The sequence below is a fragment of the Centropristis striata genome, chromosome 14, assembly GCF_030273125.1.
Source record: "Centropristis striata isolate RG_2023a ecotype Rhode Island chromosome 14, C.striata_1.0, whole genome shotgun sequence".
Taxonomy (NCBI): domain Eukaryota; kingdom Metazoa; phylum Chordata; class Actinopteri; order Perciformes; family Serranidae; genus Centropristis; species Centropristis striata.
In genome coordinates, this window is record NC_081530.1 from 5,981,248 (window position 1) to 5,994,037 (window position 12,790).

Consider the following 12,790-nt stretch of genomic DNA (forward strand, 5'->3'; position numbering starts at 1 on the left):
ATAATTATTAATTAAAGCGAGAGGACTTCTGATTATTACTGGTACATTGCTGCTAATCTCTTTTTGGGACTGCTGTCTCTACATACTACTCAGCACTTTTAGATGGCAGACTATATTTCAGTATATTTCAGTTTCACATAAAATATTTAATAGTTAATTTAATTTCTTGCCACTTTTGCAATACTAATTCTGTTTAACAATCCTAATGTATTTAATGTGATGGAATTATTGACAAAATGTTTTCTTCATACACAGAGACAATCACAAGTCAGATAATGCTCTTCAAATTTATTTGTAAGTTGCTGTCCAAAGTTACAGCCAACTGATTACTTTGCCAGCATCGACAGATACATACTTTAACTCAGAGAATAGGACAGTTTCTTATATTTATATATTAATAATATACAAGATATTAGTATTGTATATTAAAGGCACAGCAGGTTTGAAGAGACCAATTTTGATTATATACAAACAATCAGGAGGTACACATACAGTACTTGGTAAACTCATGGGTTAAATTATGACTCTTTGCAAATGCATTTCCTTCTCAGCAAAATGTTGCTTATTTTAAAAGCTCATACTTAGAAAATAAATCAAATTAAATCACCCAGGTGAAGACATAAACCGAGCCAACTTTATGTAATCTTTAGAGAATGGCATTTTAACCAGGATGCACAAATCAATCTTATCAAGAACGACAGATGAGCAATTTCTGAACTAAAATTCCAATTAAATTTTGTGCAAGTACCATAAATTCTCAAAAAAACACTATATTCAAATAACAGCCAAGACTCAGGCAACCAACAAAAGCAAAAGGGGGCTGGGCTGTGTAAAAAAAAATGATGAACTGGAATTACCTAAATTGCTCTTGAAAATGTAGCATAATGTAGATTTAACCAGCACTAATCCCATCAGTATAACAGAGTCAAAGCATACTCATCAATCTGCTGCTCTGAGTTCAAGTTGAAATGTGAAATCTCTAGACATTTTAAGTAAAAAAACATATTTTTTTCTGTTAGGAAAGAGCAACCCGGAGCAGCAGACGTGTGTATGACATGACACTTTGTTGTTTTGCTGCATTATAATGATTTTATCAAGAGAACACAGGTAAACTTGGAGGAAATCTGGGATTTCCATTGATTATTTGAGAATCATGGTACATCACGGCCAAAGACTTTTTGTTGAATTCTAGGCAAAGCAGTTTGTGAGTGGTGAATCCCAGACACCTCAAACACAAACAAGAACAAATTACTTCACATCATATGCAGTTCCAAAACACTTATCATCAGGGATTAAAATAAATTGTTGCAATGACAGCATTTGATGATGGTACACAGCTCATACAGCTTCATATGTTAGCTATACACTTACAGTACAGTACAGTACATGCTGTCATGGCTTGAAACAACTCCATAAAAGTAAAAAGTGCAGATAACTAATAGTGAGCAAAGTCATAACTAATAGTATGTATATGTGACCGTATTCTAATGAAAAATGAGAGCATGGAAAATGCGGGCCGAGTAAAGTTATGCTGAACATTATGTTGGATCAAAAGGAAGGACACATTCAGGAAACAAAATTCGGTAACGCTTTATATTAAGGTCCCTGTAATAACCATCAATTAACAAGTAATAAGGCCCTTGTAAGTCCTAACAAGATGCTTATTAACATTGCTGTGTGTTTATAAGCCTATATAAGTGTTAATAATGGCATTATAATACAGCTAATAGCAGGCTATATGAGATGTATAATAAGAACATTAATAAAAGCCTCATGAGTATCGTATAATTCTTCATAATAGCATTACAAACACCCATAACCCACCCATTATGTCTTTGCCATGCCTTTATTAATCTTTTGTTTGCTTATTGATATTAAAATATACTTTATTGCTCATCTATTATAAGTTAACTATGCACTTGTTAACAGTTAACTATGCTTTTTGCAGCTAAAGGGATCTAAAGCGAGAACAATGCCTTATTACTTGTTAATTAATGGTTATTACAAGGACCTTAATATAAAGCGTTACCCAAAATTCAAACATAGCACTGGATTAGAAGTGGTTAAATAGTCAAAACATTAGTTGTGGCAGGAGGTGCTACGCATAATGTCAAATATATAAATGGCATCACATTACATTTCCAACACTACTGTACTGTACATTTTCACTTATTTATTTAAACAATCTTCACTTGTTGCAGTTTTTACGTTAATTCTTCAGAAGGTCATTAGACCTTCCAGGAATTAGTACTTCCCATCTAATAATTCTTTTGAAGACTTGGGTTTAACTCAATTGGAGGTTGGTCTGTTGTCCTCGTACTAAGCTTCCATTAAAGTTATTGCTTCATCATCTCGGTGCCTCATCTCGTTTTTTTTGGCGATTTGTCTAAACGATTGTACACTTCAAGTTATTTGCTGAACTCTGGCGGCAAAATGAAGGCATCGCTTAAAAGCCTGACAGGAGGAGAAACATCAGCAGTCAGTAGACCTCAGAACTGAGATTTGAACCTGGCTCGAGACCTGAAGCTATACCTGGGCTTTACTGTCAGTTAAATAAAAAGCATTGGCTACAACTGTCTTTTTCACTATTTACTCTGGGCATCTTGGATCTACTTGCTAGAAATGACACGCGGAAGACTGGCACAATTAGAGACATTTCTCATTAAAATTGTAATACATTTGAAAATAATCAAACATGAATCCAAACCCAAAGAACGGGCTAAAACCTGACTTTTTGTAGCAATGTTCCCAGATCTCAGCAAATATCTTGATGACTGTATAGTTATCATACCTGCTAGAAACCAAAGGTAGTCATGAACGATAACTGTCCAGCATATCCTTATGCCTCACCGTACTCACTGTATCTGAATGTGCCTGAAGACTTGACAGTCACAATGTCTTAATCAATTAGAACCAGGCCTATGGCTGCAATGAAAGAAATCATTATAATAATTCATTGTAAATATTGCTTTCCTTATCTTGTTATCCTTTTTTCTGATGCTTGCTTTGGCAATATATACATTGTTACGTCATGCCAATAAAGCCAATTGAATTTAAATGAATTGAAAATTGAAATCAACATGTGCACTAACTGTGTTCACATTTGGAGCAACACAAGGAACAAGTAAACTATAAATCTATTTAGTTCCTACACAACTATGAGGTTAGAAATGTTAATCATCGGTTGTACAAGTTAAATGTCCATGCTTCCTTGTGTCCTTTCCAGTGTCATTTCATTTCAATGCCTCTACACTGAAAATAGAAAATGGATTTGAAGTTTTTGAGCTTTTACTTTTTCATAATGCTACAGAATCATATTTTCCTGTTCAACATCAAATAACCAACAATTAGCGAAGTTCTGATGCCGGATATTAAAATTTAAACAGACTAGACGTTATGCAGCACAGAGTTCTCTAAAGTGAAGTCGTACTGAAAACTAGCCAGGTTATAGTTTATGTCCCGGGAGAGCAGCACATCAGGAAATAGGGGGAGCCCTGCCTGCATAGCCAGGACATGGGGAGCCAAAGTGAAGGGTACGTCTCCGAGGAGGTCTGGGAGAGTTGAAGCAGCGTCCACTGCTGAGCTTCCTGCTGTTGGCGCTGTGGCAGGTAAAGCTGGAGCGTGTTTTGATTGGGTGCGTTGAGGTGAAACTGGATAGGACGGCTGTGAGGAAAAGGAGACACAGAGTTAATGTCAGTGTGCAGTTGAGATATTACTTTTAGGCCTTGTTCAGACTGCTAGCCCAAAGCCAAACTTTCACATATCCAAACTTTAGATGTCTGGACAGCAAAAAAACACAGGTGTTGTGACTTGATTTAGATAAAACAAAACCCAAGCCACAATGAGGGTCTGGTACCGGGAACGTAATTGACGCGTCGTCATGCGGCGGCTCCTTGTAGTCATTCAAACATCTGCGATCTTGCGCTTAAGACGTATTTATTTACATGTATCACTACAGCTTTGCTATACACACATTTACATCAGTAACTGGCATAAAACAAACAAAAGGGCTTAAAGGTTAGGCGGTAGTTAAAGGACGGTCAAAAACTGTGTGCTTCTCCCGGTAAGCAACACACCTGAGGAGTAATTACCTCTTCCTCTACTTATGCATTCACACATGCTGTTGTTCAATACGCCACCTATTGCGGCAATCGGGAAATGACCCCAATACATATAAATGGCTCTAACAACAGGCAAAGTTTTTTTCTTTTCTTAATAGATCCAAAACCCATTCATAGGTTGGATATGGATGGATGTGATTCGGATCTGATTTCTACAAATAGGTCTTAGTCTGGCCTGTTAAACTAGATTTTACAACGACAGATCTTGTCAAATGTGTCCCCAGGCCAGCCACCTATTGTCATCAAATGTTCCCACTCACAGCTGGAACATAGCTCTGTCTTGCCGTCCCTCCCCGTTCTGTGATGTGATCCCAAAAGCAGGGCTAATCGGCCATGGACACCACACTGTAGCGTGCAAGGCAGCATGGGTATACCCAGGCTATTAAAGGGGCAGAATATTTATCCAATCATTTACTTTACCTTATATATATATTAATCAATTTATATTTTGTTAAAATCTGTTTTTTTTACTTTGATATTAAAGAGGGGTCTTTTTGGAGATTCTTGTCAAATAAGCCAAATTATATTGACCATGATTTCATGTGAAAAAGCAAAAACAGGAGGGTGAATACTTTTTATAGGCATTGTATATGAATAAACAACACATCCTTTCATTACTCAGATTATTGATTTGATTGAGTGAACCTCAACAAGCTCACCATCGATGGCTGCACTATGACGTTTGTTGATGGCTGTGCGATGTTCATGGTCTGCATCTTCCTCCTCTGGTCGTCAACTGTCTCTCCTGCACAAAAGATGTGGCAGAGAAAAGGTGAATAAAAATAAGGAACAACATTTCTCACCAATTTAAATGGTGTCACTGTATGTCTTTCTAACTGATTAACCCCATCCACATTGATGAATCAACGCTCCCAGTCTGTTTGTGGGCGGGAAAAGAAAATCAGTCAATCAATAAGTACAAACAAACATTGCTCAAATTCTGTAGCTTGCAACTAATCAACTAAAATCAGTGACGCAGCCTTTGTCAACCATGCCCTCAGACTATGGAACAATAGATATCAGAGAAGCCACTTCAAAAGAAAGCCTAAAACATATCTCTTTACCAACTTTTACACTTGCTTATTACTTAATGCACTTTTTATTATCAATATTTTATTCCGGCCTGCAGCTCTTCTATGTGGAGTTTGCATGTTCTAAATTGATGACTCTAAATTGCCCGTAGGAGTGAATGAGAGCATGACTGTCTGTCTCTATGTGTCAGCCCTGTGATAGTCTGGAGACCTGTCCAGGGTGAACCTGCCTCTCATCCAATGTCAGCTGGGATCAGCTCCAGTCAAGAAAAATGAATGAATAAATGTATTACATACAACACATACAAACAACACGGAGTGAACGATGCTGTCCTCTACATGCTTCCCCATGCCCTTGCTCATCTGGAGGAATCTGGTGCTTATGTGAGAATCATGTTCTTTGATTTTTCAAGCGTATTCAACACCATCCAACCCAACATACTCAAAAACAAGCTGACAGAGATGGGAGTGGATCATTCCTTTATCTCCTGGATCACAGATTACCTGACAGGAAGACCACAGTATGTCAGGTTGGGGAACTGTGTTTCTGGGACATTAATGAGCAGCACAGGGGCTCCACAAGGCACTGTTCTGGCTCCATTCCTGTTCACACTGTACACAGGGGACTTCAAATACAACTCTGAGTCCTGCCACATCCAGAAGTACTCACTCGACACTGCTATTGTGGCGTGTATCAGGAATGGACAGGAATCTGAATATAGGGATCTGATAAAAGCCTTCAGTGACTGGAGTCACAAGAACTATCTCCTACTGAACACCTCAAAGACTAAGGAAATGATCAGAGATTTCTGCAGACTCAAGCCCCCCTCTTCAGCCAGTGAATACCTGTGGGGTGGACACAGAGATGCCAGGTGGTTGGACTTGGATTTGATTGAATTTCAATCTGCAACTTCTTTGATGAGAAATGATTCGTGGGTTGAACCAAATATCTCAGATTGACAAGAGTTGGTCGGACAAAACAAGCTGTTTGAAGAGGTCACCCTTGCATTTAGGAAAATGAGATGGGACTTTTTCTATATTTTCTGAAATATCTATCACAAGGCTGACACATTTCAGTTTGAGAATTCTGACGATTTGGAGTCACCTGCATGTGTTTGGAGCCAGGGAAACCCACCCTGACAACATTTGAAAACATAATGATTTTAATTCAACTTTTTCCAAACAAGTCTTTGCACAAACCCTGTTTAGGACTGCTGGGAATAACCAAACACTATTTTACTGTATTAAGAACAAATCTGGGCTTTTTGCTGTTGTATACTGCCTCATTTTGCAATAATTTGCTAATCCGTTTTGACATATATTCATTTGAAAACTGTACAAAGACAATATATTTTATGTTTCAAACTTATTTTTGTTTTAAATCTTTTGTAAATATACATTTTGCTGATTTTTAAAATTTACATTTTACTCAGCAAGCCAACTTAAAACCCTTAAATCAGGGTCGAGGCCTTTGAAGGTTATATTGGAGGCCTAGCAGCAGGTTGCTGTCACTGAGCATTTCATTAGATCGCCTCATCAAGTGCTGAATAACTCAGTGAGTAGAGGAGTGAGGAGAAAAGTGAAATGGTGATGCTGTTATCCCTCTCTTCCTGTCCATGGCCAACCTGACTGTCCACAGAGTGCAATCATTTACACTAGTTTCACGTCTCTGATCTCAGCCTCGTGTCTCCACAGCAGGGGGACTTCTTCAGGGATTCAACAAACCCCAAAGCCCTCTTTGTCTATGCAAAGATGGTATCTACAATCATCTGATCCACCATCAGCTGAGATAGTGTTTCTCATAAAGTTGTCTGCTATGTTCCCTTTTTTTCTGGCATAAAACAATGACTGTGAGGTTAGATTAGATTAGGGCTGGGCGATCAGGACCAAAAGTCATATCCCGATATATTTAGGCTGAATATCGATATATGATATATATCCTGATATTTTTATCACAAAATGAGAGCAAATGTTCAGTCAAAGCAAATGTTCAGTCAAAGTCAAGTATAGAAAAAAAGTTGCAGATTTACGAGAAAAAAGTGTGAAAAAAAGGAACTTTTTTCTCCCAGATTCACCACTTTAACCCTTAATAGGACATGAATAATAATTAATAGGCTCATTGAAATACTTGCAAATTCCAAATTTCAACCCTAGAGAATATTGGAGGGTATTACATACAGCCAGAATGTGTAAAAAAAACATATGAAAATAATATTTTAAGAAAGAAGTTTACGAGATTAAAGGGGCAAATCCACAAGAAAAAAATGCACAGATTTATGAGATTTAAAGTGGTGAATCTGCGAGTAAAAAAGTCGCTTTTTTCCCACTTTTTTCGCACAGATTTGCCACTTTAAATCTCGCGTATACGTTCTATCGTGCAATTCACACTGTCTCCATCTGCTGTTGCATGCTCATATGTGACTCAGATACAATTGTTTTAATGACAGTGTCAACAGCACAAATCGCATGGAAACCAACTTATCATTAGAATCAGTCCAGGGCCTCTTTCATATGTGCTCCAAAATCGGATAAAGGTCCGATCTTTTCCAATGCGACCTTAGTCTAAACAGTCATGTTGTATTCCATAACGTTACCGATTAAAGCCTCACTTTCAATCCACTTAGCCTGGCCTCCAACACAACTACTTCACTACACTTATTAGTCCTCATGTAACATTTGCAGTAAAGGAGGCCGAGGAGTAGCTAAATCTGACTGAACATTTGCTCTCACTTTGCGATAAAAATATCAGGATATACATCATATATCGATATTCAGCCTGAATATATCAGGATATGACTTTTTGTCCATATCGCCCAGCCCTATTATTATAAGGCCATCTCTGATAGGATCACATGACAAAATGGAAAGCAGAAAGTGAGCTCAGTTGGTTGCATCAATCTGAAACAGAAAGCCTGGCTCTATCACTTGTTCTCATCTGCCAAAAATAATGTGTCCACTCTTCTAATTAAAGACACCACAAGGATAAACAGAAAATAACACTGCAGTTCTCTGGGAGATTTAGTCAAATTAAGTTTTATCTAGGATGAACCTGAGGTTGTTGTACTTTTAGGCAAAAACAGATAGCTTAGAAATACTAAAATGGGAGGCTATCAGTTGAAAAAAAAAATAGGTTCAAAAGCAGAAACTACTATCCAAAATTGAAGGAAAAATAATTCTCAATTCACATTGATTTTTCAAGGCTGTAGTGAACAACAGAATATAGATGCACAGCCTGTAAAACTTTATTTCAGGTGATTTAACCAAGACCTCAATGTGCTGGACAGGAAACCATTTTACAGATATACATCGTGGTCTTCTGTGAAGTGATTATGGTGATAGCTCTGCTTTTGACATGTGAAGTATGGAATTTCAGTCACGTGATAGACAGGTGCCCATAAACAGGGTAATCTCAAGATCTCCACGCCTTGATGATGAGGATCATGAAATGCAACTAAAGGGAGTGGTGGAAGAAGTATTCAGATCCTTTACTTCAGTTAAAGTACTAATACCACACGGTAAAATTACTCCACTACAAGTAAAAGTCCTGCATTCAAAACTTACTGAAGTAAAAGTGCAAAAGTTTCATCATTAAAATGTACTTAAAAGTAAAAGTACTTGTTATGCAGATTGAACCCACTCAGATTGTTATATATGTTCTAAATATATTATTAGGTTATATTTATGTATTGATGCATTTATGTAAGCAGCGTTTTACTTTTCTAAAGGTAGGACTCATTTTAAATACTTAATACAATGTTATGTTGTTTATTTAAAAAAAAAAAAAAAGTCTAATCACCTTAAATTGATCTCGACCTGAAAAGTAACTAAAGCTGTCAGCTAAACGTAGAGGAGTAAAAAGTACAATATTTTCCTCAATATGTAGTGGAGTAGAAGTATAAAGTTACATAAATAGAAATAGTCAAGTAAAGTATAAGTACCTCAAAATTGTACTTAAGTACAGTACTTGAGTAATTGTACTTAGTTTCTTTCCATCACTGACATCACTTAAGATTTTTTTAGTCAAACTACTGTTTTAAGATCAACAAAGAGGTTTCTGCTCAACTGTATTCAGTTTTTGCAAAACAAAGGCACACCCTCTAAATAAATTGCTTAATATGTGATTTTTCTGATGTTGTCACACAGGGAAGGCTTATCACATGAGAAAAACAAGAAACCACAACTTACTTCCTGTACTAATATTTCCTTTTAGCACTATCACCTTCAGTCACAACCTATATATAGATTATTATCTCAATAAGCTCAAAACATTGTCAATAATAGTTTGTAGTGTAGTTACAAAGTGCAACTAATCTTATTGATTTATTCATATTTACCAGTAATATTCTACATTCAGCTTTTCAAAGTTACAGGATTAAAATTTAAACAAACTACAGCAGAAAACTTGTTCATAATGACATAAATTGTTCATTAGTTTAGTAATATTAATGAACTTTGCAGGAAATGCCATGTGGCTGACCAGTATCAATCCATTCATCATTTAGTCACTTTAACAATTATCAACTTAACTAACTTAATTATCAACTCAACAGGCAATAGTAGATATAAAATATTATGTGTATATTTACACCACTATTTAAGCCAGAACGTATTTACCATCAAAAATGACTAAACATCAATAAATGTTTTCCACTCCACGCTACAACTGCTTGTTTACTACCACATAAATACTGGCATTTGGTACTTTTTTTTATCTATGGTTCACAGATAAATAGCATTTCTATAGGTCAAATGAATATTATATAAGATTGTGTTTCTCACCAATGATAACAAAGCCTCCATCTGCTTCCTTCTCGTTTGTTGACTTCTTTGAGTCTTTACGGAGACCAAGGAAACTGAACATGATGATCCTCTGTAAACAAAAGAAATTGAAGGTTAGACCACTAGTCATTCTGACATGTGAGCAGGCAGTATTCATTTGATCAAGTTCAAGTGACGTTTTAATTATTGTAGATAGATAGATAGATAGATAGATAGATAGATAGATAGATAGATAGATAGATAGATAGATAGATAGATAGATATACTTTATTTATCCCAAGCTGGGAAATTACAGTGTAGCAGCAGCATTACACACAGAGACAATAACAACACAATTAAATAAAAAGAACAACCTAGGCATACTTCAAGCAATAAAATATAAAATCTAAAAAATACAATAAAATACAATAAAATGTAATGTAAAAATAAAGTGTCTAAAGAAGGAGTATGTATTAAGGAGTAGAATTCTAGTGCCGAATAAATATGAATATGCAGTATAAAAATATTGGTGCTATGAAACAAATAAGGTGCAATGAACAGTGTGCATAAAGAACACGTGAAGTGCATAACGACGGTATGTAATGAACCAGACTATTTGTTATTGTACAGTGTGATGGCATGTGGCAGGAAAGATTTTTTTTTTATATATATATATATCTTGTGAAGAGATTAGTTTGACAGAGAAGTTCAACTGTTTGAAGACAGATGTGATTCTATTGCTGAGATATATAGCATTGCATATATTGCATTTTCACCTACTGTATTTGAATATGTGTGCATACTGGGGTCCTACACAGGCTTTGAATGACATAAACTGGGTATCACTGGAAGGTTGAGACTCTTGTAGATTCAGTGAGCCCGGTTTATTTATGTGGGATGATGTTAGTCTCCACAGGAGCCCATGAGAGGATTTCTTGGAACCTGACCTCACTGTATAAAACAAGCTGCTGTGACCCCTAGGATAATCACAACGTTTCATAATCACCTAAGGAAACTTTACAACCACAACCTAAAGAACCAGGGCATTCAGAAGATATATAGCTTCCCCGTGTATCTTTAAATCAAGGCGGTTTCTCTGCAGTTTAAAGAACATTAGTGCTCACCATGCAATCACTGAAAATGCAGAAATAGAAGTTTATCTAATATTATCCACAACATTTTGACCCTAAAAGATCCTGCCTTGATCTGTTCACCTATATACGATAGGGAACTATGGTGAAAGGACCCGACCCACAGTGGTTACTAATGCAGTGGTGGAAGAAGTATTCAGATCCTTTACTTCAGGAAAAGTACTAATACCACACTGTGAAATTACTCCACTACAGTAAAAGTCCTGCATTCAAAACTTACTGAAGTAATGTAGAGTAAAAGACCCACTCAGGTTGTTCTAAATATATTATTAGAATATATGTATCTATTGATGCATTTATGCAAGCAGCATTTTAATTTAGTAAAGATAGAGCTCATTTTAATTTCTCAATATACTGTTATGTTGTTCGATTTTTTTTTTTTTTTTAAGTTGAATCATTTTAAATTGATCAGGTTTTTATGTTAAAACCTGACCTGAAAAGTAAGCAGTCAGCTAAATGCAGTGAGTAGAAGTATAACGTTACAGAAATGGGAAATACTAAAGTAAAGCCCAAGCACCTTAAAATTGTACTCAAGTATACTGCCCTACAAAGCCTAACTGCAGTAACTACATTTTTGGTCAAAATTGAGTTTTAATAAAAATGAACTCCTTGATGTCTGTTTTATCTTGTGACAAAGTTTTAGATTTCAATTTTGCTTTATTTCAGAGAAATAATTATATAAAAACCACACAAACCAACTCAAAACCAAGCAGTAATTACACTTACCACAGTCTGCTTTGGATATATATATACTAATTTAAACATAAAATAATATAAATTATAAGTGTATTTGAAAGGGAAATTATTATCTAGATAGTGATCAAGTAAAAAAGTGAGATAAAATTAGATTAAGACTAAAATATAACATGTCTTTATAATATTAAGTCTAAAATACACAAATATATATAGAGTTGTTCTTTTACTTTCACTTTTAGATAGATTTATAAAATCAATTTGAAAATGTTTATTCACTGAAAACTAAATATAAAAGCTGAAAGAAGACAACAACATTGTAGTTGCTGCACTGAGAACCTTTTACAGAAATGCAGTAACTGCGTTTTTGGGTTCAAAGGTCAAATAAATCATCTTGATTTATTTAGCATAAAAATTACATAATCAATACATGTAGAAATAAGTGTCATATCACTTATCTACATGTAACCAATTTGGCCGGCCAGTTAAAACACGTTAAAAAAACTTGAAAGCAGTTTTTCTCAGTTTTACCCTTTGCGTATTTACTGCAGTTAGACTTTGTAGGGCAGTATAGTACATGAGTAAATGTACTTAGTTACTTTCCGCCACTGTACGAATGTCACAGCAGGTGACAGTCATGATGTATAAACTTTTATTACAAATAAATCTACAACTACTACCATCAACTACAAATAACAAGGTTGGCGTGGTGCACAACGTCTCGCAGCTTATTTTAATTTAATATGTCACTAAAACATGTCTAATGGTTGGTCGGGGTTTTAACATTGAGGACAACAGAGTGAGGAAGACAATCTTACTGTCGCTGAGCCTCGTCATGAGCTTTCACTTAATGGTCCCAGTAGATTAGTTCCGCTTAGTTCAGTCCCGTCAGGTAGCTTTAACTAAGCTATTGTAAACAACAGGATATCACCTAAATAATATTTCCTGACGGTAGTTTCTTCGAGCAATATCTCCCGTGATGTTTTGTTATGACGTTACCGTCCCTGTCCTCAGTTGTGTCCGGGGGCCGTGTAGA

At 35.9% G+C, this 12,790-nt stretch overlaps 2 protein-coding genes across 2 annotated transcripts in view; both read right to left on the minus strand.

The window, feature by feature from the left end:
• glcci1a (glucocorticoid induced 1a) overlaps positions 1 to 2,602 on the minus strand; it is a 26,803-nt gene extending 24,201 nt beyond the window's left edge. Inside the window, 1 exon segment of the mRNA XM_059350270.1 lies at positions 2,594 to 2,602. Coding sequence (XP_059206253.1) covers positions 2,594 to 2,602 — 9 coding nt within the window.
• On the minus strand, positions 274 to 12,771 carry umad1 (UBAP1-MVB12-associated (UMA) domain containing 1). The gene is made up of 4 exons (XM_059350563.1): positions 12,573 to 12,771; positions 9,932 to 10,022; positions 4,781 to 4,866; positions 274 to 3,663 (listed from the first exon to the last, which is right to left on the minus strand). Exons 2-4 carry the CDS (start codon positions 10,011 to 10,013, stop codon positions 3,388 to 3,390), a joined length of 444 nt encoding a protein of 147 aa, XP_059206546.1. The 5' UTR covers positions 10,014 to 10,022; positions 12,573 to 12,771; the 3' UTR covers positions 274 to 3,387.
• Between the last annotated feature and the right edge of the window lie 19 nt (positions 12,772 to 12,790).